General features: G+C 45.5%; 1 protein-coding gene across 1 annotated transcript in view; it reads right to left on the reverse strand.

The window, feature by feature from the left end:
• Positions 1 to 27,500, reverse strand: part of trappc9 (trafficking protein particle complex subunit 9) — a 233,026-nt gene that overhangs the window by 135,025 nt on the left and 70,501 nt on the right. Inside the window, exons 16-17 of the mRNA XM_076301892.1 lie at positions 10,442 to 10,594; positions 2,743 to 2,861 (exon numbers count right to left, since the gene is read on the reverse strand). Of these exons, the coding sequence (XP_076158007.1) occupies positions 2,743 to 2,861; positions 10,442 to 10,594 (272 nt within the window). The remainder of the gene's footprint in view (positions 1 to 2,742; positions 2,862 to 10,441; positions 10,595 to 27,500) is intronic.

Below are 27,500 nucleotides of genomic sequence, written 5' to 3' on the forward strand. Positions count from 1 at the left end.
CAGGCTGTACCACCTAGTGTCATACAGTCTCTTCCCTGAGCTATCTGCAACAGCCTGAAGTGTGTAAGATGTAGGCTAAACAGTACAATAAGTACCCAGACTCCATCTGCAACTTGTAAACAAAATAAGACAATCAGCTAAAAACTGAAAATAGGCCTACAGCATCTCTTATTTCTGAAAGTGCAAATTACATAGAAAAATTATTTTTAAAAATCCACTTAAGCAAGACCTTCAATATCTGTGTTTAGTTGTATATGGAAGGGTCTACAATTTGCCTCAATATTTTTTTTATTGTGTGTAAAGTAATAATCTAGCCTACTAACTGTAAAAATATCACACTATAACTACAACTAGAAGTCACGTGACTTTGCCCTTTGACGTTAACTCACCATAGCATGGTTTGTTTATTAGCCTGGTTAGCGTTGTCACTTTATTTTACTGTCTATGCACTTAACACTACCAGCTCCTCATGTGAGAAGTTACAAGTTACCCCAACATAAAGGTAATTACCACGCGATTTACATAGCTTTCTGTCATTACGAAATCATTTAATTTAAGCCATAGTTTTTGGCCCTATTTGTATGTATCCAAAGGCTGCTGATGCGCAGGGGAAGTTTTTTCCCCTCGTTTCAGTGATTGGTAGCCTACATCATCTGGGTGATGGCTTCGAATATGTGTAGCATTTTTTCCACTCACATACCCAACAACTGCTGAACAACGCCGACACAGTTTCATCTTATCCAGCACTCTTTCCCCTGTACTAACGTTACTGTAACTGAAGTTCTCAAACTTGCGATATTAAAGAGACCAGCGGATCCTCTAACTCTTGTGGGTCTAACCTTAGTTCTGCTAATGACTGACGGACTCGACCGACGACCTGACAAAAAAAAACATAGGCGCCAATCAGAGCTTCAGAGCTAAGGCGAGGCTACAGATTAGCGTTAGGTGTCGCTAAAGAACTCCCGTAACTCTCGCTACTTAACAGTAATTGCGCATGACATTAATTAATGCGCACACGGGTTTTATGTATTTTTATACCGTGTATTCTCCGTGTAAATTCATGCACCGAACCGTGACGCCCGTACCGTTTCGGTTCAATACGAATACATGAACCGTTACACCCCTAGTGGAGACAGTGTGGTTGTGCAGCTGCCATGATCACACACATTGCTGTGCTTGAGTGAGAGCTATGTGTGTTTGGTGTTAGTATTATTTATGAAGATATACACAGCGGTCATATTTTGTCAGATTATATTCTGCCAGGGAAATGTTTGCTTTCATAAATGGGTGCTTTCTCACAAAGGCATAGAATTACTGTGCTAAACTAGCTGGCTATGATTAAGCACCTTCCTTCACCAACCTATAAGGTCCTTAACCAAGCCCTTTTTTACACGCTTCAGTTACGCACTTTTAAGTTACTCGCATTCTCCCACTCCTGCTTCTGTCACACCCACAGCGCGCAAGTTCGAAATCAAGCCGGCCTTATGAAAGAGGTGTGATTTATTTCAAATAGAACCATACTGACTTAATTTAGGTTGATAGGAAAAAGTGGAACGTGGAATTGCTCGCTGACCTTCTGAATGCCATTTAAATCCAGAAAGAACACAAACCAGTCTTTGATTTTGAAACCTTTTCACTAGCCTAAAACCGTGAGACTAAAAGCTAATTACCCTCATGTATTTCTTAAAGTGACAGGCACTCAATTATACACACCACCAATGCGCACTCAATTAGACCTACACACCACATAATAGCTAATAGTAATTATGCAGATTATAAAATACAATAACTTTGGTATTGTGACAACACTCAAACAATAACATTCATATTTCAGCACAGCAGTCAATGGAGTTCGCCATTCTGACTACCATTTCCGTGGTGCGCGACGCAGACACAGGCGGCCGCAGAACATCGAAAGGTTCACGCCGGCATCGAAAACAGTCTTCAGAGAGAGGGAGGGAGAGAGAGAGAGAGAGAGAGAGAGAGAGATAGAGAGAGAGAGAGAGAGAGAGAGAGAGAGAGAGAGAGAGAGAGAGAGAGAGAGAGAGAGAGAGCAAAATGGCCACAGATGTTAAGGGCTGAACCTAAAGCACTGAGCCTTAGACAGACATCTCCTAGGTGTCTTCTACATGATGAAGTTAGCCGTTAGTGGGCCGATCGGCAGTCAGGCAGTCTGAGGGTGTTCATTTCAGGCTTCCACTACGCACTCCCTTCCTCTGACGCCCTGTGGAGCTCTTATGGGAGTGCGTGTCTAACATGACCATGTTCTCCAAAGAGGCTGAAAGGCTGCCTTTAGGCTGTCATAATGTCAGCAGGAAAGGCAGTGTTCTTCTTACACACACACACACACACACACACACACAACCACACACACACTAATTACAATAATAAACCACAGATGCTCATTATCTAAAAGCCATCAAAGGAGTGAGCTGAGAGGAGATGGGAAATAAAAACGACTGCGCTGCTAGCCACGAAGCGCAAACAAAAAGAGCTGTCACAAACACATGCATGCCCGCAAACACACACACATACACACACACACACACACACACACACACACACACACATACACGTCAATTTGTGCAGTCTCGAGGTACAAACAGCGAACAGTCAAAGACATTAGAGAAATCCAACGCTGCAGGTACCTCCCAAAGATACCAGACAGTTGTTGCTACTGGACATTTACAGGAAGTGACTTTTTTGCGTTTCCTGTAGCAGGCAGGAAGTGGCAGTGCTTACCTTGACATGGTTGTACTCGGCCTTCCCAGGCTCACTGCTGACGGCTTTGGACTCGGCGCGTGGTTTCAAGACCTGCCGGAGTGGGCTGGAGATGGGCAGACCGGTCACACTGATGCCATCTGCAACATAACATGTGCACGCACACACGCGCACACACACACACACACACACACACACACACAATATCAGAAGACATTGGAACGAAGACAAGAATCCACACACAAACACACACACAAAAAACACACACACAAACTTTCTTCTAGAGCTTAATAATTCACAACGCCAAACAGACCTGGGTTGAAACACACAGATATCGCATCAAAACATTCATACAGACCACAGGAAAAATTGAATAGACATACACAGACACACACACAAACACACACACAAATAGCAGGGGTAAAACTACTTCATACAATGCACAGATGGAGTAGTCAAGCTTTTCTCAGGCAGTGGTTGCTTTCTTGTTAGCGGAAAAGAAAGATAAAAAATGAGAGAGAGAGAGAGAGCAAAAAAAATCTATAGAGAGAGACATGATGAGCAAGAGAAATGAGAGAGAATCATGGAAAGAAGACAGAGAGAAAGAGAGAGAAAACAAGGCAGATAAGACAGTTGGAGCCAAGGGGTTTGCTTTGCTGATCCACTGTGACAAACCGGGCCGGTGCATGACGTGATGTCACCACACACAAACACACACACACACCTCTCTCTGACGTCAATGGAGGCACAAATGCATTCTGGGCAAGAGAACATGGGAGATATGCCGAGAATCCAGAGCAACAGAATACACCCACACACACACATCCAAACGCGTGCAAAGATGCAAGCATATTACTTCAGTCATTCTCCCAAGGGTTAGATTTTTTTAGCCTGTTTGTCACTTTTAGCAGGTTTTCTCCAAACCTGCACATGAATACATGACATGGATTAATGTGCAGTCTGGCCATGAGTGCTTCAGCTGGGGTTGAACAAAGATGAAGAACTACTGGTTAAAGCAGTCAGCAAATATCTGCATGGACAAAAATAACTGAAACAAGGCATCTTACAAAGGTCAAGTGTGTGCCTGCGTTGTGAATTATTACATGGCTCTCTGGGCATGAGGTCTGTCTGCCTGTGTCTGCCTGTGTCTGCCTGTGTCTGCCTGTGTCTGCCTGTGTCTGCCTGTGTCTGCCTGTGTCTGCCTGTGTCTGTCTGTGTCTGTCTGTGTCTGTCTGTGTCTGTCTGTGTCTGTCTGTGTCTGTCTGTGTCTGTCTGTGTCTGTCTGTGTCTGTCTGTCTATTACAAGGCTCCCTGAGCATGAGGAAAAGCATCACTTCTGTGTTTCTCTGAGTTTGACTGTGTGTGTGTGTGTGTGTTCTCCAAGTCCCATCTCCATGTCCCTGCTTCCCTAACACGCAGTGAGAGGGCCCTGCTCCATCATCTCTATGGCCACAGGCGGGCCGCACAGGGCCAGCAGTAAGAGATAGGGAGCTAAAAGAGATTGTTTTTAGACAAATCTATTTGGGAGGGAATAAATCTCAAATGATTCCCTTAGATGGGAAAACGAGGGAGGAGGACTGAGAGAAAGAGAGAGGGAGGTAAAGAAAGAGAGAGACAGAGAGAGAGAGAGAGTGAGAGAGAGAGAGACAGAGAGAGAGATAGAGAGAGTACACTGATGACTAAAGATGACTATCATGTCTATTGAGTTATGTTATCATTACAGAGGGGGCCATGCTATTTTAAACACTCATAACTCTTCATGTCCTCCCTGCTCAGGCTAGAGGAACAGGTGTAAAGATTCACAGTGCTATAACTCTCTCTTTCTGTCTATCTTTATCTCTATCTCTCTCTTTTCCCCCTCCCTCCCATCCCTCTCTCCTCTACCCTTCTCCACCTTCCAAACTTCCTCTGTCTCACATGATGAGAATCATTTCAAATTCATCGTCTCTCCACAAATAGGAAGCCATACATAAACAGTGTCTGCTCTGGCTAAATGCAATCAAACTACAGTGTAAACAGAGCCGGCGGCAGGGTGGAGACATGGTGGAGGGCTGCTGGCTCTGCCGTAGGGGGGCTGAGAAGCGGGAGGTTTATCTCTGATCGAAAATGGAGAACCTGTCGCCAGCCACCAGTATGTGAGTACACACACATATGTACACACACACACACACACACACCTACTCACTCTCTTACACAAAAATATACACACACCGTGCAGCCCCTTGGAAAACATATTGCCTCCTTCAATATCCTGTAAAAGGGGGAAGCTAGTGATGCTGGAAAATGTGGCAACATACAACATACACACTCACACTCACACAGACACACACACACACACACACACACACACGTTCGTACACACTCATGTCCGTGAGCCACACATCAGTGGATGACTGTTTCTGGGCTGTTGATTCGGACACACTTTGAGCTGCGTTTGCTTCTTTCCCCAAAAGTTTTTGGAGTTTCCAGAACATTCTTTTGTGTGCTCTCAAGTCAAGTCACAGAGTCACACTCAGTCAAGTCATGTTCTGAATTTCAAAGGCTGCTGCAGCAGCCACACAGCAGCCACACTGCCCCTTTCCTGACCAAAATGCACTGATGACACTGTGACAGATAGACACACACAGATACACACACTTAAAGATGCAAACACACATACACTCACAATCACACACACACACACCTCTGTAACAGTTTTCTTTACAGGCTGTGTGTGTGTGTGTGTGTGTGTGTGTGTGTGGATGTAGATAAAGGCAAATGGCAAAAAGTAAATTCTCGAAAAAATCTTGTTATTCTTCTGAAGCTGGCTTTTACATGTGAGACCACAGAGCCTCACGAATGCCAGATTATCGGCTCCAGAACAAATAAAAGCCTCCTTCTTCTACTGAACGTGGATGTCTGTTTCTAAAAGACCAAAGTCTGCACTACACTTTTGAAGCAAAACAAATAAAGATCTCTCTCCAGAACACCAAAGATATCACACACATACATGTACACATACACACACGCACAGACACACTCCGATTTCAAAGTCTTTATGTGTGCTCGTACCTCCACCAGAAGGGAAAGAAATTATTTGAAAATATCAAAGCTCGGATACAATTACAAGGAGTTAGCCACCAGTCCAATCAATGTGAGGAGTTAAACAGGAAACAGGGAGAAGTTAGCAGCATAGAAGAGGTATCAAACACTGAGTGAGAAGACCAGAGGGGGAAGAAAAGAGAAGGAGAAACTTCCTCTTATGGAACATTAAGTCTGAATAACACCATTGAAGAGATTAGGCTAAATATGGCCGCTTCGAAGTGATTGAAGTTTCTATGGCCCTACTGTAAATGGACTGCGCACAATGGCCGTCTGAAAGCTGTTCTTTCTGCCTATGCTCGGCTTCTGTCATGGGTCCATTATCAAAGCCGCGGAGGTACTTGTCAAGCGACTGCAGGGAACGGGTGGGATGGGGGCTGAAGGGGCTGAAATGGCAAAGTTTGGAGGAGAATGAAACTTTCCTCAGATATGCCTGCATTCTGAAGCTTCTTTGTTGTGATTGTGTTCTTTTTTTAACAACAGCAGGTTTTCGTAGATGCACTGTAAGAGCAAATTCAGTAGAAATACTGAAGTAGACTATCCTGGAAATCCAAAGTTCTTGCGAAAGCACAATTTGAATTGTCTCTGCGAGACACTCTGGCAATGAATAATGATGCACGTTACTTTTACCCCTTGCATCGCGAGGAACCAATCACATCGGTGTATCTGATATAGGCAGGCCATGAGGCGAGCTAAACAGATGACGACAGCGCTGCAATGAATCAGTCAGTAAACATTGGTCGTAGTGTTATCCAATTGTGTCCAGTGAGATTTTTAAATGCATGCTTGGTGCCGCCCCTCGAGTTGGGCCATTTTCATTATTCGTGGCCAAACCCTTTATCTTTCTAGATTGCCAGGGTCTGGATTTTCCAGGCTAGAAGTACACGTAGACGTGCCACCCTTTGATGAAATTTAACAATGCTACAGACTGGTGGAAACTATTTAACCACATTCAGTGTGTTTTGCTTGCCGTTTTATAACCATCACAAGTCATTCTAATCAAGGACTAACAGATACAGGTGCAGCAATGAATACGCAGAGTCCTTTTTAGAAGAATGACATCTTCCAGCAACGCTGTGAGCCCCAGACGTCTGTTTCTAAAAATAGAATGACATCATCACATGAAGGCCTCAAAGGACGAGGACAGACACGGCACAGCAGTGACTTTGAAGCCCAGGGAACAATTCAGCGCTGTAAAACACACAGACACAGACACACGCGCCTTCGCTAAAAGCACCCTCTAATGCATCTTTGATCACGCATTACCTCCCCGTGCTGTGTGTCATCTTGGCTGACATTGTTGCCCGTGCTGTCTCCGACGTGTTTACTGCTGTCCTTGTGTCTGCTTTGGGGTGTGTGGGGGCTGGGGGGGGGGGGCAGACACCGTTCACAAAGAGATGAACCAGATATGAACCTTCCCAGCATGCATCTGGAATAGCACCTTAGTATAGCGTCTATGCTGCCCGAGTAACATGGAAAAAAAGAACAGTCTGTCCCATCACCCAATAAGAATACAGCCGATGACATCATAGGGAGTCGTGGTTGAGTTATCGCTCTCACAGTAGACTGGAGCAGACAAAGAGAGTGAGAGAGAGCGACAGAGGGAGAGGGGGAAAAAAGAGAAAGAAAGAGAGAACGAGAGTGAGAGAGAAGCCGAGACGGAGTGGTCAGGGGATAAATCAGCGTGTCCCTCTGTGCTGAAGGCCCCCTCGGCCCTGTGTGTGGACTGTCACGCCTGTCCCTTCAGTCCAGACAGAGAGAGAGATGAGCAGAGCAGCGAGGGCAACGAGTTCACTCCAGCCCCTACGGACACGGCTGCTTTCCAGAGAGCATCTGTCTGTGCATCTAAACGCAACAGGTGGATTCACACAGAGGGAATGTTTTCTTTATTTTTCCTTTCCTTTGTGATGCATGCTGTATGTCATGTCTGTGTTGTCTATGTATTCTGAATGGACCCTGAGTCTGGCAATAAAGGTGATGATGATGATGATACATTCCTGTTATGAATTGACTATATGGTGAGTAGGGCTGGGCGATATGGCTGAAAACTGTATCACGATATAAGTATTTCATATCGGTCGATATCGATAATTATTGATTTTTTAAAAATCTATTTCAGATAAGGACCAGAAGGGGGGAAAAAAGTTCAATTTAAACACTTTTATTTTAAACTTAACCTTCCTCTGATTTGAATCACCTCAGTTATCAATCAAAGCAAACAGGGAAAAGAAATAGCAACACAATCATGAAAAACAATTGTGCACATAAGCAGCACTGGTTGAAGCCTGGAAATATTGTAAACAAAGTAATTTGCTAGTTTATCATAGTAAGTCTACTGGTTAAACTGTTCAGTTTTTCTCCTTGGGACAGGCCCGTTTGAGTCTTGGAAAATACTTTTCCATTTGCATCGGGATTGAGTTGATTAGAATTTAGCAGTCAATTTGAATGCAACAGTTTTGAACAAATTTGTGCAGCGTGCTAATGATGCTAACCGGATTTAATAGCAATTCAGTCGTCTTGCACGATTGTGAATGTTTTGGATTACATGCGCATGCTGAGGAGGGATGCACCTAGAGAGAGAGAGAGAGAGAGAGAGAGAGAGAGAGAGAGAGAGAGAGAGAGAGAGAGAGAGAGAGAGAGAGAGAGAGAGAGCCCAATAGCAAGGTTTACATGTGTCTAGCTATAGAGTTCTTTTAGGCAAGGACCTCCACTCGGCGGCCATATTTCATTGCTTTTTGGGCACTTATTGGGCATCTGCTTCGGGTAGAGCTGCGTGTGCACAATGCTCCACGAATCACGACACACCAACCACGCTCCAGCTGCACAAAGCCCCAGAACACAACACATGATTGGCACGACGTATTCACATGTCAACTTTTGGCGGCCAAAGGGTCGGGCTGCCATGTTTGCATTACGAACTAACCCCATACATTCCTATGGGAGATTCTTTGAGTGCAATGTCTCCTCATTAGACAGTCTCTGGTATGAGTATCTGAATAAAGTGCACAGCAGTAGAATATGAAAGCAGTAGAAACACAGAGCTGGAGTGATGTATGGCAGCTAGCTGGGAAGGAGACTGTGAGCGTGTCTTGGTGATGGGACAGCACAGATGGTGTGGAGTAGGGTGATGGAGAGGTCCTGGCTACACGCTGCCTATGAACCCTGCTCCCATCTGCTGCACCCACTGTGTGAATGCACACAAACACAGACTCACTCACACACACACACAGACACACACACACAAACACACACACACTCTCATACACCTACACATACACATTCACATACACACAAAAAGAAAATGTGTATGTGCAGTGCCACTATGAAAATAAATCTTACTACTACATAGACAAACACACAAAGCAGTGTAAAGAAACAAATAGAACACCCCCCCCCCGCCCACACACACACACACACACACCCGAGGTACAACAACATAAAGAATAGAAACTATATTACATATGCCTCAAACCACATGAAACAAACAGAGAGAGAGAAAAAGAGATATGGCATTAAAAAAACAAAAAAGCAAAGAAGTCAGATAAGAAGCCAGAGACCAACAGGCTAAGTTGCTGAAAATTAGCAGCATGTCACCAGCATGCAGCAGGTGGTTGACTTCACATGTCAGACAGACAGCGAGTCAAATGCTACATGCCACTGTGCTGCTACTGTTCATCATGTTCCCCTTTCAGCCCCTCCCCCACCCCCCACCAATTTTTTTTTTTTATAATAACATGGATTAATTAACGTTAAATAATTATTACTAGGCACTTCCCATGTTTAAGGAAAACAGTGCGATAGCATCTGGGCTGTTTAGCACATTCGCACTTAGCTAGAACCTCCCACTCCATTCCAAGCCAACCTCAACCCTCCCATTCCCTCTCATAAGCATAATGGGGAAGCATTAAAGGCTGTGATCCAGGAGCTAGCTTTGGCTTATCTCCCTCAGTCAGGGTCTGTGGTTAGCGTGGCGCTAATTAAAAAAAAAAAAAAAAAAAGCTCATCGCTATTTGCCTAGAGGAGGTTGCTAGCCTTGCACTAGTGGGGCAGGCTAATTCTCCTAGAGCAGGTCTGTGCACTCATGCATAACCTTAAAGGAGGCCCAGTAAATATGCAAGCAAGAACAGAGTGGGGGCAGAGAGAAATATACATTTAGAGTCTGAGATGCATGCTAGCTACTGTGAGCTGCAGAGGGGCTTCCCTGAGCCAGAGTCCAGACTTCTACTGTTGCCCACTTCTGGATGTAGAATGTAGAGACTCGCTTCAACAGCCAAGACAAGGCCTCTGTGTGAACAGGTACCTTTCTGATTATTTATCCCACTCTAAACTCCCTTGTTACCCAACCCAAATCAAACTAAACTTTTTCAAAGGATGTTCAAAGGACGTGACGATGTGCCGTCTCTCAGTTCAATATGCACTCTGACTACCATACTAATGAATGTGGCTCTTTGACGTTGCCGCAAGGCTGCCAGTTTGGTTGACTGCAGCTCGAGGCCGGTTTGGGGAGGGGAGGGGGGGCAAGTCTCTTTCTTTGCTACTGAGATTAACAGCTTTAATAGATTAAAAGACAGAACAACTGGCAGACCAAGAAACAGATCCACAGAGCAAACCCAGTGGCTGGAGAGTCAGGAAGACTTACCATCGTTGAGATCCTGCAGCAGGTTTTCTTGTCCGGAGAAGTCCAGCTTGACCTTGATGCAGACGGGGATGGTGAGGGACTGGCCAGGCTTCAAGGGCAGGTGGGAGAGCGCCTCCTGCAGGTCCCAGCTCAGGAACTCCCCAAACAGCTTCTCTGTGGGAGACACGGGAGGTGAGAGGGGTCAGTCACGGTCACAGCTACCTGACCAGCGGGTTTCAATGTTTACATCTGATCATTCACCAAGGGTTTGACATTTCTGCTAAGCCTTGTGACAATGACAATTCAACTGAAAAGGGAGGAGAAGAAGGCTGCACTTGATGCATATGTTATGCTTTTTATTGTCTTAGTAATGTCTCCGTAGCAAAAAAGCAAGAACATGTTTTGCCTTCAGCACATTCTTCAGTGTGCTGAAAAGTCAGCGCCTTTCGACCTGATGCTACACATTGGTGCCTGCCTTGGGTTTCTACAATGAGGGCATACATTGGTGCCTGCCTTGGGTTTCTACAATGAGGGCATACATTGTTGCCTGTGGTTTCTTGGAAACTGAATGCATGACTATGAAATGGCTAGTAGTAAGCAGCCATATTTTATTGATGTTGATTTAATTGATTTCATGAAGTAAAACACATGAGGCTTGAGTGTTCCAAAGCTATGTCCATGTACATTTGCGTATCTGCATTGATGAAAGAATTTCACTGACTTGTACTAGCTTTCCAAAAAAAATCCACATATTCACACTAATTTATTCAGTGAATCCGCCATCAGGTGAGATGTTTACAACTTCAGTTTCCTAATTCTCTAATTCCAGCCAGCTAAATAAAATCAGGAGAAAGAGACTATGGTGAAATAAAATGTCTAGCCTGCTACCTCATGGGCTTGCTGACGGAAACATAACATCTGAAGAACAAAACACTTCAGACACACACAAAAAAAGATTCATGCCACAAATTCTCCACTCCTCTAAAATCAAAACCATAACTTTCCTCTCTACTATTCCAAACATGGACTTTCAGAGTTGTAATAGATTCTATTTAATAATATATAACTGACATACTCACTTATTCATTTATTTATTCATTTATTTCATAAAGGTCACCGTTGCCTGCATGTGAGTAATGCTCTTTAATAAAACACGTGTTTTACAAGTCGGAAATGGGATGGGATCGCTAATAAGTTAACTGTTAAAAATGGAAACCCAAAACCAGAGAGGCGGTCGTTTAGTCCAGAGAGTGTCTGCACATCCTCCACCCCTCACTCTCACTCACACACAAAACGGCTTTAAGCCGCACACTGGGCTAGGATTTCTCTACATATGTAAACATGACAGCAATTCGCAGAGGAGGGAAAAGGGTGAAAGAAAGGGAGAGAGAACAAGACAGTGAGACACAGAGGAAAGAGTGGAGAGCAAGAGAGAGAGGGATGAAGAAGGAGAGGAGAGAGGAGGCTCACGAGGCCACTCAGCCTCCTGCATATTCATGTGCTGAACTCCACGGAGCAGAGGGAGCAGCCGGTTTTTCTGAGCCCCTGCATCGAGTTCCTCTAATCCCGCAGATTAGCATTTGTTAGCAATTAGCCTCCCGGGAGGGGAGGACTGGATCGGCGGTTGTTGCTTGGCGGGTCGTCGGGCTCAGAAGGTGGGGTGGTGGTGGGAAGCATACATGCCTGTCTGGATGTGTGTGTGTGTGTGTGTGTGTGTGTGTGTGTGTGTGTGTGTGTGTGTGTGTGTGTGTGTGTGTGTGTGTGTGTGTGTGTGTGTGTGTGTGTGTGTGCCTGTCTGCCCGTCTGTTTCGCCCTGCCTCTTTGTGCGTCAGAGCAGGCGGATGGGGGTATGAGAAGGTCCCAGTGCCACGCAGGAGGCCGAGCCAGACGCCAGCGCATTCACGAGGAGTGCCCCGCATGAATGAAACATCACCTGAGTGACTGCACAGACAGAGAGAGAGAGAGAGAGAGAGAGAGAGAGAGAGAGAGAGAGAGAGAGAGACAGAGAGAGAGAGAGAGAGAGAGAGAGAGAGAGAGAGAGAGAGAGAGAGAGAGAGAGAGAGAGAGCAAGGGGCCCACTCTGTCAAAGAGACGTGAATCATGTTTTGGCCTACAAACCTTTTAAAATATCGAAAATGGATCATTGATCAGGGAAAAAAAATATCATGGATCAGGAAAAAATAATTTTCCTCGGCCCTCCCCCCAGGCAAAAAAAAATTCTCCTGGGCCTTCCCCTAAGGCTTAAAAATGTCTCTTAGGCCCTCCCCCCTGACGACCCCCCCGGTAAATATCGTACAGTCCCTTAGGATAAGCAGAAAATCATTAGATCATCGATGCCAAAGAGCCCAAGGAAAAAATTGAGAAAAAAAACAAACAAAAATTCAGAGCTATAACCCAATAGTTCACTGGTTGGTTTTACTTGTCCAGTATTAAAATAAAATGTATAGCACATATATTGTGGGCCCTTCTTATGTTCCATAAGGCCATGCTCTTTTATTCCACTTTTTTACATAAAGCATTAAAAATACAGGTAGCGCTGCTGCTGGCATGACATATTCAGGTGATTAATATATAAGGGGGCTACTCTGGTAACCTACAGGAAAGGTGAACAAGGAGTCAGGCAGAAACTAGGACTGAACCTGCGACTGAAGTCCATTTGCTTTTCCACTGAGGCCATTCAAGCCCATTAAAGACAAATGCACTTTGTCAAGCCCATATTGTGCGCATACATGAATACACAGATATATCCATTAGTAGTGGAAACGGATGGAAACGAATCCACTAAAGCACAGACAGAAGGAGAGGTCACGCAGAGTATAGGAACAACTAAAGGTGAACAAACCAACCAAAACAAACAACCTGTATATGCATAGTATATACCCCCCCCCATAAACACACATACATACACACACACACACACACACACACACACACACACACACACACACACACACACACACACACACACACACACACACACACACACACACACACACACACACACACACACACACACACACACGATGATACAATACGGGCAAAGTAAACAATAGCTCTATATATACTCAAGTTTAAAAAGCATAGCAGAACAAACATTGCTTTGACATTTTGCTCTACTGATAAGCACAGCTGATAATGCCAAAATAAAGGCAGGGTACTGTATAAGGGAGCTCAAAAGGCTTCAACGCTCTTGCACTCTTGCAATCAATTGCACTGCTTAAGTCATTGGTCCACCTTTTACATAAGCACAATCACAGCTAAAATTTAAATAAACCAATTAACTCATTGAGTGCCAAAAACATAATATTACGTTTTTCCTTCCCATGCGTTGAGTGCCAAAAACGTAACATTATGTTTTTAGCTTTTTTTTTTTAAATTATGCAACTAGACACTCTAACACACCTTATATGTGATTGGGAACTCTGTGATGAATGGAAATGAAACATATGACGATCGAAAACTCATGAAAACGCACAATCTGGACATTTTATCTGGACATTTTATCATAACTCGGTTGCCGCTTTGGGTCGAATCAGTGACGCATGCACATCAGGTCAAAACCAGGCCATTTTCGTGGGTCTATCACTAGGTGGCAGTCTCGCCAGGTCTCGCTGATCACTTCCCGGGAAAGTTTACACAAGTAAGTAACAGGCAACACTTCATATTTCATGAAAGACGTTATATCTCCATTTCTAGAAAAAAACTGCGATTTTGATGAAAACTAGCCACTGTTTAGCTTGGGATTTCTCAGGAACAGAGTGCACCCACCGAGAGCTTAAAGTCTCACCTCTTAATCGAGCCATTATATGTGTTCATAGCTATAACACAGAATATGCTGTGGCTGTACAAAAATCATCAACAATGGTCTAGATTGCTGGCACTCTAGGACAAAGCTCCCGAAAACAGCTTGGCATTCAATGAGTTAAAGAAAATGTCTTATATTCTTTTCATATTTGTGTTAAGTAACAAAATTTGAAAACTGCTACAACAGTTCTTAAAAAGGTTGATAAAGATGTCTGATTCCAGGAAAAAGGTTTTATAATGGCAGCTTCTTCAGTGCTTCATGATGATGATGAAACTACACTACCTGCCATGGAACAGCTGCAAATGTCAAGACCATTAAAATCCTAGGTGGCATTTTTGTTGTAGAATGCATACAGCATTTCAAGCTGAGGAAAAACTGACCGCCTCTCTGGATGCCTTCTGACTTGCGTCAGGACACTGAGGGCTGTCATAAGAGGGACGTCACTGGGACTGCGTCATACTGACATGTTTCGGGGTTGTGGCTAGATGGGATACAGCTAACAACGGAAGTCACGTAACAGATAGTGAAATCTCCAGTGAAATCTCCATAGAAATAAACAGTATCAGGACAGGAAGTAACCTAACCCTAATCCTAACCCTAACCCTTCTAGACACCACCATGTTTCGGGGGTTTTGTCATGTTATCGGTGCCAGAATGCCTGCTGTTATGGTCGTTGATGTAGTCACGGAAACACGGAAAGGGATGCTGGAATGGAGAAAAAGAATGACGCTTTGTGGGAGTGTGTGTGTGTGTGTGTGTGTGTGTGTGTGTGTGTGTGTGTGTGTGTGTGTGTGTGTGAGTGAGTAAGAGAAAGACAAAGAGAGAGAGAGAGATGTGGGTCAGTGGAGTTTGTGCCTCATGTTTTGCTAGGCGTTCCTAGGAGCTCTGCACTGCTCATACTGTTCTGAACACCCAGTCCAGTGAACACACTGATGTGTGCACACACACACACACACACACACCAATGAGATCAGTGGCTGGAGAGGCTCACTGCTGTGTTCTGAGAGAAAAATGGACAAAGAGGTCTTAACTCTGAGTTCGACCTTCAACAGTTGCTCACACCACCGTCAAGTCTCCTCCATCAAATTTATCGTCAGGCTTCATTTAGTCCAGACACTCCCATATCAGAGAATGAAGGGGAGCATCAGTGTTGTATCTGTGGGCTATTTACTACAGGCTGTCTATACTGAGGAGTCAGACAGAGTCTTTCCTGAAAGATAAAGTCTGTGTAAGCATATGAGCGTAGTGTGTATGTACTGTATGTGTGTGTAAGGGTGTGTGTGTGTGTGGAGGGGGAGGGATGATGGGAGAAATTTGTTGAGTCTCCATGTCTATGTCTCAGCCTTGTTTCAAGTTTTTTTTCTTTACCCAAAGGGAGGTTGCTAAGGTACACACTTACTTTCTCTCTCTCTCTCTCTCTCTCTCTCTCTCTCTCTCTCTCTCTCTCTCTCACACACATCGTTATGAGCACTCAGACCTGCTGTTTAGCTGCAGCGAGAGACAGAGACAGAGAGAGATGGACTGAAGCGGCCAACAGAAAAAGCCAGCCTCTAAAAATAGCTGGGCGTAAATAACATTGGCATAAATGAATGCAGATCAAAGAACACCTGAGCTTAAGAGCCATTTCCATTAGGCTTTTATTACGGAGACCAACGTCCCTCAGGGGGAATGGAACATTTGACACCGAGGGCCATTAGGATGGAGAGGGAGTGAGAAAGGTACACCGTGATCCCTAAAATTTCAGCCACAAGCTGAACAAATGCGTGTGTGTGCGCGTGCGTGCGTGCGTGCGTGCGTGCGTGCGTGCGTGCGTGCGTGCGTGCGTGCGTGCGTGCGTGCGTGCGTGCGTGCGTGCGTGCGTGTGTGTGTGTGTGTATTCTCACTTGAGTACTTGTGTTAGTCATCCTAGTGGACAGTCACCCTAATATTACATTTACTACAATTGGGAAACATTGAGATTTGACTGTGTATGTGTGTGTATGTGTGTGGGTGGGGGGGGGGGGGGGTACATTGTGTGTTCTCATATTGGACATCTGTATTACTGACTGCACAGTCAGACTCACACTGCAGCAGCTGGGAAACCCATAAAGCAACTTCAGCAGGAAGTGAGTCAGCTGCAGCAGTGCATGCTGGTTCTAAAAGCCCCACGGTAAAGAGGAAAGAGGAGGAAGCTCACGACCTGCACAGGGGATGACAAATTGGCTCAGTCCATCACTGAGCATCCCCCACACCACAGGAAGTTTGATTAAGGGACATAAGTCTAGTCCATCTCACACAGTCTGCCATCCGCCTGTGAGTGACCATCCCCTGGGGCAGCACCAGAGGACAGTTGGCACAGGATGAGCTCTGCACCTGGGCCCTCTGCCCTGCATTTCCCTGCCTCATCACAGCCCCTTTGATTAGGCAAACACACCTGAGCTTGCCATCACTTCAGCTGCCACATTCATTAGTTGTGCTCAGACACAGGGAGGTGATGACAAGACATGCAACGCAGGTGATCGGTCATGGCCAGGAACATAATTCGACAAAAAAATAAATAAATAACACTTTCATAGAAGCCACATTAAATGTCAGCACAAGATATAGTTCGGGGATGGAGGTCAACTGAGGCACTGCCCTCCTCACATCTCCGATCCCCGGTATCTGTGTGGTGATAGAGGCAGCGTGCTGTGTGGGTGTATGGGGAGGAGATGGAGAGAATGGGGGGGAAGGGGGGATAGATGGATGGAAAGGCCTGCCAGTAACCTCTCCTCCTCCACTATTGCTGATCAAGAGGGGAGGGGATGAGAGAGGCAGGCAGCGCTGACGGAGAGGCAGGGGATGAAAAAGGTAGGCGCATTAAAAATGCATACTCTTAATGACACACTGAGTTAAATATTAATATCCAGCAGTGGCCTGACGACCGGAGTGAGGAGCGCAAACGAGGTGAGGTGAGAGAGGGAGAGAGGGGGGGAAGAGATAGAGTGAGAGGGAGAGAGGAGAAAAAAGAGGAATGGAGAGCAGGTTGTATAAAGAGAGGGAGAGAAGGACTAAGGGGGCAACTAAGGGGACAACTGAGGGGGCAAATAGATAGACTACAGAGAGATGGGAGGGACATGGGAAGATGAGATGGCAGCAGAGTGAGAGAGAGAGAGATAGTGAGAGAAAGGAGAGAGAGAAAGGAGAGAGAGCAGCTGGATGCGTTCTGTCCTCCTCACGCCCTCGTCTCGTTCCCTGACGTTCAACAGGTTGCCGAGCGCGATGGCCCACCACAACGCCGGCACAAAGGACGGGGGCAGTGAGTCACAAAGTAATCGTGGGCTACCGCCATCCCATTCATTATCAGCAGATCTGTGGCTGTGGCGGGAGTGGCGGCGGTGAACCGCGATTGAAGGATGAATGCGCTGCGCTGGACACAGAGGCTCTTCAGAAGACAACAGGTCGGCCGAGGCTCCACACTCTCTCACACACACACGCTCTGCTTTCCCTGAAGCTGCCTGTTTCATCCTTGTCTATGACTCACGCTATCTCTGTGTGCTAACTGTGTGTGTGTGTGTGTGTGAGAGAGAGAAAAAAAAAGAGGTGAGTTGAGTGTGTTTGTGTGTGTGTGTAACAGGGAGCAGAGAGAGAGAGAGAGAGAGAGAGAGAGAGAGTGTGTGTGTGTGTGTGTGTGTGTGTGTGTGTGTGTGTGTGTGTGTGTGTGTGTAAAATGCAGATCATCTAAAAAGAGGTGACGAGACGCCTCAGTTAAGCACACAAGCAGATGCATGCCCACACACGCATACGCACACACACACACATCATTTCATGGAGTAGTAGACTGCTGTTGCATGTTGCATCTGTAGGCCTGTGCATATTTGACCCTTCTTATGTAACAGTTAAACTACCTCCGTCAATCTCTAGATCTGTCTGTTCAGCTCTTACGCTCTCTGTCTCGATAAACACATGGCTATGTGGAAAATGTATACTGCTATAGTCCTCACCATGAACTATGTAAAGTTGCTATTTGCTTGTATCATACATCATATATCCCAAAATGACTGCACCTCTAAACTCTGAAAATGGTTAGTGTATACCACCTAGTTTTCTTACCAAGATCTCTCTCTCTCTTTTCTTTTCTTTCTTTCTCTCTCTCTCTCTCTCTCTCTCTCTCTCTCTCTCTCTCTACCCAGTGGGGATGCTGAACTAAGGTGGTGGGTGGCCACCAGGTAAACATCTCTATGCATTATCCATTCTTAAAGACACCCTGGCAATGTATCATGGCAACCAGGCTATAAATAGTCATCTCTTCGCGCACACCAAACGCAAGGCAGCGTGCCTGTTGAGATGAAAATAAAATAAATATTACAGAAGCAGAGTTTAACAGAGTTGGCACCGTGCTGTGTTTATTTTAAGAGCGCCATACGCCCCCCAGGCACTGGGGAGGGAGACTGACCTGAGCCTTGGTGGAGAACACTGCCATCTGTTGGTGGAAAGTGGAACCGCTTATGAGGCAGGCACTCAACGGCACACACACACACAAACACACAAACACACACACACTTACTTCTCTTTCTTACTCTCTCTCTGTATTTCTTTCATACAGACACACACACCCTCACAATCGCTTCATCAACATACAAACACAATCCTGTGCCACACACACTCACTCTCTCTCTTTTCTGCTCACTCACTCACACAGACAGGCATACACACACATATTCACTCACTCACACACTCACACACACACACACACACACACAAACACACACATACATAAACTGAGATGATGTCACCTAAAAGCCAGGAGAAAGATTTTCTTTTTTTCCCGCTATAGTCCCTCAGGCTCACACCGAGTAAAATGGCCCATCTCATATCCACTCAGTCAGAGAGAGAGAGAGAGAGAGAGAGAGAGAGAGAGAGAAAGAGAAAGGAGAAAGAATCTGGGTTTCTATCCAACTTATTAGAATATTTTAAGCTCAAAAAGAGAAAAAGGTGACTTAATGTACAGTATATCTGTATTCACTTCCATGTTATGCAAACAGACACCTAATTCTAATCAAGACATACGCTGTGATCAGATGTGGATTAAAACCATCAGGGCAATTTAACCAGAAATGCAGAATAAAATCACAATAATGTAAAATCACCTTATTTCCATCAGCCTTAGTCACATTATACTTCATATGAATCATTTAATCCACCCTCATTCAGTAAATACATTTCTATTTTGACTCTCATGCTAATCAACTCAGGATTTCCAATCTGAACGGTCAAAATTTGCCTTAAAAATTCCGATGGCAACACAGTTACAGAGCGGGAGCTGTGTGTGTCACAGGGGAGGAACGGCGTTAAAGCCCATTCCAACACACTCACGCCCCTCTCTCCCTCAATAGGACACACTGTTGCCAGGACAACCCCACAGGCTTGCCACAGTGTCAGGTGAGGACGCCACACTTGTTGCCAGCCTCAGTGTTGGTCCAGTCTCTACTGGGTTTTTTTTGTGTGTTTGTTTACTGATTCACTGAGTGACCCTTTGGGCCTCAACACATCCTAGTGACTGGCCAGTAGTTAGGAGCACGCCGCACACCATCTGCCTCTTAAGTGCTGCCTCGGCTTGCCTCTGATACCAGAAGCTTCCGTGTCAGGGGAGTTCCTGACTTTAAAAGTGAATAACCATACAGGGACAGTTGTGTCATGGCAGAGAAAATTTGGCTTTCAAAGTTTCACTTTTGCCGTTTGTCTCCAAAATTGCCCCAACATCTTTTCGGTGTCAGTGTGTGACACACTCTCAATCCAGCTATAGCAGGTGATGTGCATTGACACATTTAACTTTCAGAATGTAGACAAAGATGACATGGCATCACATTGCTGACCTTTTTTGCTTTAAAAGCACATTCTCCCTGCTTAAAAAGCACATTTGGTCACAACCAAAATGTCAATCTGTTGCTTGTATTCACTGGGGTTCCTAGTCCTCGGTGCAATGAATGTGTGTGGGACGATGCCTATCCACATATGTCCATCTCTCCCACTCCTCCTTCTCCTCCTTGGGGATTTACGGAGTGGCAGCATTTCCCAGTGCCAAACCTAACCAAATGCTGCCAAAGCAAGGCACTGCTCCCACCAAGAACCGGCCCTGTAACTCCCCACTCAAATTCATAAGAGGATGACAGTCAACTAAGAAACATGGGTTTCAAAGAGAAAAATCACCAAAAAGATTGAATAATACAAGAATTAGAGAGGACTTATTCAGAAACAGAATAGCGCTTCATAGAGGATAAATCAGAGGTGGCAATTTATAATTCGTCACCCGCTCACTGTGCCACCCCCTCGCCAAGAACAATTGTAGCCCATGATCACCACCACCAACTGCCAACTACACCACAAAACACACACACACACACACACACACACACACACACACACACACACACACACACACACACACTCCATCCCATTCCACCCCTGACTAGCTGTTTCGGTGGACTGCATGTGTCAGGCAGACAGGCAGGCAGGAGAGACAGTGCGTGGCCAGCGTGGCGGAGAACCCCACGCTCACCCTGCGCTTTATTCAGACAGACCCCTCACACTGCCTTGCAATTAGCAGCCTTAATTATATCATGTAGCACATACTGCTGCTGTTGCTGCTCCTGCTCTTCTCCACCCCCCCCCCCAAAAAAAAACCTCTCCAACAGGCAGAGAGACACAGAGACAAGGCACAGGAGAGAAGAGACAGAGCAAGAGAAAAAAAAAAAAGAGATGAACAAATGTCAGAAGAGGTACATCTGGTGTTATATACTATCTTATGAATGATGTCGAGAATATGCGAGTAAGAAAAGGGAAGTTGCGAAAAATGCACACACAGGGTGAGAGACAGAAAGAGAGAGTGAGAAAAAGAGAGGGTGTGAGAGGGAGTGAGAAATGTGGTAGGCAGATGTGGGACGAAGACAGCATGAAAAGGAGAGAGGGAGAGAGAGGGAGAGAGAGAGAAAGTGAGGGTGGGTGGATGGGAAAGGATGTGAGAGGGAAACTAAAACAGCGAACTTGAGAGAGAGAAGAGGGAGAGAGAGAGAAGAGAAGAGAGAGTACACGAGAGAGAGAGAGAGAAGAGGGAGCGAGAGCACCTGTGAGCGCATAAAGACAGGGGCCCATTTTGGGCACACTCCTGCTGATGCAATCCATCAGCTCGCCTCACTCAAAGTCAGAGGGACCAAAAGGAGTGAAAAGAGGAGAATAGAGAGAAAAAAAGAAAAGAGAATGGAAGAGAAAAGAAGAGAAGGGGGAGAAGGGGATGAGAAAAAGACTGGGGGAGAATAGACAAGAGGGAAATAAAATAAAAAACTCTGCATCTGTCAGCTGGTGCATCGCCACCTTATGTAATCTCAGACAGCCAAGATTTACAGCGCTAGTCACAAAAGACAGTGACAGTCCAAACCACAGCTGCATACTGGCCCAGGGCTCCTATGCATCTACATGACATTCAGACAAGAATGAATGGACTTGTTTTCAACACATTCTGCTTCTACTTCAAGCAACTGGAGAGTACAAAGTGGTATATCCACACTTTCTGGAAACAAAATTAGGTTTACACATACATTTATGTTTATGTACACGTAATACCCTTTTATCCAAAGTGACTTGAGTTACTTCACAAAGTGTGCATGAAACATTCTTTGAAAAGTCATGACCTGACCACTATAGGCTACCTGACAAGATGAACTACAGCACACTTCAAATAACTACAGTGTTGTTGTATGTTGTAATGTGGCAAACTGGCCACCAGTAAGACACAGATGCCGGACAAAACAAAAGTATAAGACTTCAGCAAAGTATTGATGCTGTGTGGGGTGGGGGACTCAGACACACAGTACCACAGCTCAACTACAGGGTCAGTGAGTATACAAGCAGGCAGGGGCAAACAGAGGCCACCATGCACCACAGGGGCGGGAGGGGGGGGGGGGGTAAGAAAAAAGACCAGCTAAACAAAGGAGTGCCTTTTTAGATAGCTCTTCTCCATTCTTTTTCATCAAGTTCATAGAGAGAGAGAGAAAGAGAAAGAGGGAGGAAGAGGGAGAGAGAGAGAGAGTGAGAGAGTAGAGAAGATAGAAGCCTGCTTTGTTTCTTGTCAGCTTTTACCCTTCTGTTTGATGTCACTGTGCTGCTCAGATGGAGTGGCTGGGCGAGTTTCCTCCTCCTTGAGCTTCTTCAAAAACAGTACCAAAAGAAAAAAAAAAAACACAAAGGATAAACAAAAAAGGCCGATAGGAGAAGAGAAAGGAAAGAGGGGGGAAAAAAAACTAACAACACTCCCTCAATACACCTGTGTGCTCTCACCAAACAACAATAAAATTGCCCTGTCTGGGAAAACACCGGTGCTAAGCTAACTCAGAGGAGAAACTCAAGGGAGCAACCAACTCTCAGATGTCTGAGCAGATCCCTCCGAGCCTTTTGTGTGCTTTAATGCTACCACCACACACACACACGGCACCAAAGCCGGAAATAAGTTGAGCGTGACGGGGAGGAGACGGGCTGGAGGGCCCTGTGGCCACTGGGGAGAGCACCTGAGGAGCCCCAGATGAGAGAGGGAAAGGTTAGCTTCCTGCCGCGGACTCCCCGCCAGAGCTGATCTGTCATCAGGCGATGGCGGACGCGACGGCGGTGGGGAGGAGGGAAAAGGTCTTTCGAAAGCTGTGCCCACCTCGACCACCCAGGCCGCCCACCCACCTGTGCGCGTGTGCGTGTGTGTGTGTGTGTGTGTGTGTGTGGCCTTAATTGGCTTTAGTGCAGAGCGCGGCGTAATGAACCTGTCAAGAGGCAAAAGAGGTGGTGAATACTGAGAAAGGGAAGATAATGCCTCTTTCTGTCTTTGAATGCTGGCCTGCCTCACTCTTGGCTCTTTGTTTCTCTCTGTGTGTTTCTCCCCACTACCTACCTTTGTCTTTCTCCATCAGGTTTTTATTGAATCCCATTCTTTTCATATTCCTACACACATTCTCCCCTGCCTCCCTCCGTTCTCTCCTTTTCTTCCTCCCACTACATCCCTTTCTCCACCAAGCTTTCTTTCACTCTCCCTTTTTCACTCAAACTCCAACAGCCTCTTTCAATCTCTCACTAACTCTCTCTCTCTCTCTCTCTCTCTCTCTCTCTCTCTCTCTCTCTCAGTATGCGGAGCCTTCGGGGTGAGGAGCTGGCGTTTGGATGGATGTGCTTGGGTGGGGAGGAGATGTGCAACGGATTAACTGTCAGGAGTGGCGGAGCTGGGGGACTCCGGGATGCCCCCCCTGGCAAAGGCACGCTAGGGGCCCCAGCACGCTAAAAGTCTGGCCCCCCCAGATATGGCCATCGCCTCCGTCTCCTCAATTAAAACACAGGGACCCCAGGCTAACGGACGACGCCAAATCAAATCCTTTATTTTCATTCGTCTCACTCTTTTATCCCCTTTTTTTTGCCTTCTCTCTCTCCCTCCCTCTCTTCATCTCTCTCACAGCCACCCAACACTACCTCTCTCTCTCTCTCTCCCTCTCTTACTCTCTCTCTCTTTCTCTATCTCTCTCCCTCTCTCTTTCCCTGTTCCTCCACTCCTTCCCCCATGCCTGGTCCCAGACTGCCGTCAGTGCTGATTAACATTGCCAGTGGCCCCAGAAAGCGAGAGACGTGAAAGAGCAGGAAAACAAAGCTTATCTCTCTGGAGTGGTCTTATAACCATCGCTGCTGCCAAATGAGTCTGTTATAGGGGGGGTGGGGGAGACATGATTGAGAAAATTGAAGAAAAGGAGTAGATAACATAGAGGGAGAGTGAAATAAAGAAAGAGAGAGAAAGAAAGAGATGAGAAATAATGAGTGTATGGGAGGGAAGACTTCAGTTTGTATCTGTATCCATGCAAGTTTGGGATGAAATGGCATGACAGTGTTACGGTGTAATGACCATGATGCCCCCCTAGACAGTTTTCCATATATTATTGCAGCACAAAAGTTAGTAAAAGGGAGTAAAAGGAGTCAGCCTGTAGAGAATTTCTTTTGACACTTTCAGTACACAGTACTGTGTGAAGGTTTTAGCCATATGTCTCAACATTTTTCTTTATTCTCCCTTAATGAGTTACTGTATTCTGTATGCTTTGTCAATTGTAAAAACTACAACATTTTTACAAAGTAAAAACTATATGTCATTTTGAAAGCATTCTCAGCATCAACATTTACAGAATTGTTTCAAATAAAACGTACACAGTACTGTATTATATTCTTCAAAGGGCCCCACATTATAGCTGTAGCCCACACAACATGTCTTCCCACTGTCTCTCTATCCATCTCTCAATCTGTCACATGTACTGAATGTGCTCTGCTTGATTTTGTAACTGTGTCGATTTCAGCATGTCCCATCTCCCTCCTCTCCTCAGTCCTCTCTGGGCTTCCATACGTAGCTCCCCAAGGATCGAGGATCGTTTCCCTGACAAATCCAGCAAACATCTCAGCAGGGATTTGAAATAATAAAAAAAAAAACACTTCAACACAAGAAAAGGAATACAACACGCTGACAGAACATCTCTGGAGAAATTTTAAGGCCAAATCTCCTATGGGGTTGCCAGGTTTGCGTCAAATCCCAATAGACTTTAAGATTAATGCTCAAATAACTACAGGGGTGTGCGCCTGCATGCAGTAGTACAATGAGGGTGAAATAGCTGTGTAAGAATGACTTTTCTTGTCTTTAAATAAGATGTGTTTACACATGGGAAACAGGGCACGCCTCCCAGTCTACACCTGGTTACACTAAGTGAAAATTCAGGGGAGCAGTCAGCCTCTGTTACTGCCACTGCCCGATTTAATCAGCATTGTGTTTCACAATTTCACAACAGCCGTGACTTGTCACAGACGAACTCCTGAGCCCATGATGGGAACACGCTTATGCCTCACAGCCAGATATACGCCCCCCCCCCCCCCCCCCCCCCTCCCTCACGATCCTCATCTCTAAGCCACTGGTGTCTGGATGTCTGAGCTGGAGGCAGGGCGTTCGGAAATATTTGTTTTGCTTTGGAGCCGGGTAGAATGCAGGAAGGCAGAGAGAGAAGGGGGAGAGGTGGGGTAGAACGTCACACACCTATCCCCCCAATCCCAACCTCCGGCAGTATGTGTGAAAGTCCTGCCTAAATCTTCATCAAAACTGAAAGGAGCCCTTCACACACAGATGCACACGCTCCAGCCAACATCACACCATACACTGTACTATTCTCACACACACACACACACACACACACAAACTCACACCACGTACTGTATACATTTTGTAAGAGTTTGTAAGAGTTGCGACCAGTCCACTCTTCTCTTTGCTCAGTGATTCTCTGCCGTTTATATAACGTAATTCAAGGACAGGGAACATGGCCCAATAGAAAAAAAAGCATCCATGAGAAATTAGATAACTAATCGTAGGTTTATAGTCAAGCAATTATAATTACTCTTTTATCTCCCCCAAGAGTAGCCGTGCCCTGAGATGTTGAAACCACAGATATCATTTCTGTGCTTCTGGGAAAGGAGGCCGTTATTAAGGACCTAACTAACCAGCGTTAGTGTGCTCAGAACGCTTGTGTAATGAGCGCAAAACACACCATCAACACAATTTAGCTCATCAACTTAGTAAAATAAAGTTGCGGCTTGGACCCTGCTGGTTTCCTTAGCAACTTTGAAAATGAAAGTGTGGATCGTGTGTTTGTGTATACGTGTTTGTGTGTGTGTGTGTGTGTGTGTCTGGGTCATCTTAAGTTCTCTGTGACACTAGGGAGCTTGCTCACAGTCTGATGCAGATTGTGTTTGGCTGTGTTTGTCACACATACAGATAATATCACACCAGCTGTCAATCATGACTCAGCACAGTAAGGCTACTCATAAACATCTTCATCTTCAATCGTGAGTGGAATATTCAGAGACAAGCCACACAACTGGTCTGGACAGACAAACAGACAGAGAGATACAGAGACAGAACTTTATTGATCGCTCACCTCACTTGATTTTCCAGGCCAGGACTTAACAGTCACTGGTGTTTGGCCTTCTAGCACTTAGTCCAACACAATAGAAAACACAACAGAAGCACCCATTTCCTCCTAATTCAGAAAACATGTTTTTTTTAATCTCCTTAAAAGACGCCAAGCATGTTGATTTATATTTGCTGATGAATGGGGGGGGGTAATGTTATTGCTGTGGAGTACTGTAAGTGCTGTGCAATATTCACAAAGACCACAAGCCCCAGGGCCCCAGACATTTCACCTGGAGTTCCACACTCTAAATAGGGTGGATATTTTTTTTTCTCCTTTTACCGCATTGACCACATCCACTGTAATATTTAAAGCGGGAGGTCAAAAGAATAATTGAGCTATCTGAAAACCTAAGTATGATTTGGTTTTAATATAACTGTCTGCTGATGAAATATTGAGCACTGCGTGACAGCACTGCTAATGTCAAGCACTGCGGGAGACGATACAGCTCAGACGTGTGATGGAGAGAGAGAGAGGAAGGAGAGAGGTGGAGAGGGAGGGTAAAGAGGTGTGAAGGAGTCGAATGCTAAGGGAAGGAGCATAACTGATCCACGCACACACACACACACACACACACACACACACACACTCTCAATGACAGCCAATGTTTAGTGAATTATCATTTCAAACACATACTAATCCAAAAGTTAGAGCTTTGACCACAGTCTGACTTCAGTTGGCATGCGGCGGAGTGGTACGGTGGTTAGGTGATGCGTGGGATGGGATTCAGGTACTGGAGTGTGTGTTGGGGGCATAATTGGATGTCTTAGGGTAAGTTAAGTCCCTTCAGGTGGGTTAGTGAGTAAGCCGTCGCTCACAATCTCTTGACTCTCATTAGCCGAGGCAAAATGCCATTTGTCTCCAGGCGCGTAAAAGCTTTGTGTGTTGGCATGGTGACAGCTGGTTGACAACAGAGGTTCAAACCCCGAGCTGAACATTCCTAAACACAAACACACACACACACACACACACACACACACACACACACACACACCCTCTTCCTCATAGAAGTACACAGACTTACACATTCAAAAAGCACAAGACACACACACACACACACACACACACACACACACAAGCAATGCTAGAGATTAGACGTGTCAGTGTTTTTTAATGCTTTCTCGGTGCCTCTTTTCCCTTTCCCTCCTGACAGCAGAACAATGCGCTCATCTTCCCCCCGTTAATTGCTTTGCGGCGGCAGTGGAGGCGGTGGTCGCCGTGCCCGCATGTGGAATGGAGTGATTGAGTTTGGCTGCACGACTCAACAAGCGCCCCCTTCACCGGCTCAATACGTCTT

Source organism: Alosa pseudoharengus, unplaced genomic scaffold (genome assembly GCF_046254945.1).
Source record: "Alosa pseudoharengus isolate Yale_2024_CS ecotype anadromous, Long Island Sound unplaced genomic scaffold, YU_APseudo_1.1 YU_APseudo_1.1_scf_23, whole genome shotgun sequence".
Taxonomy (NCBI): Eukaryota; Metazoa; Chordata; class Actinopteri; order Clupeiformes; family Clupeidae; genus Alosa; species Alosa pseudoharengus.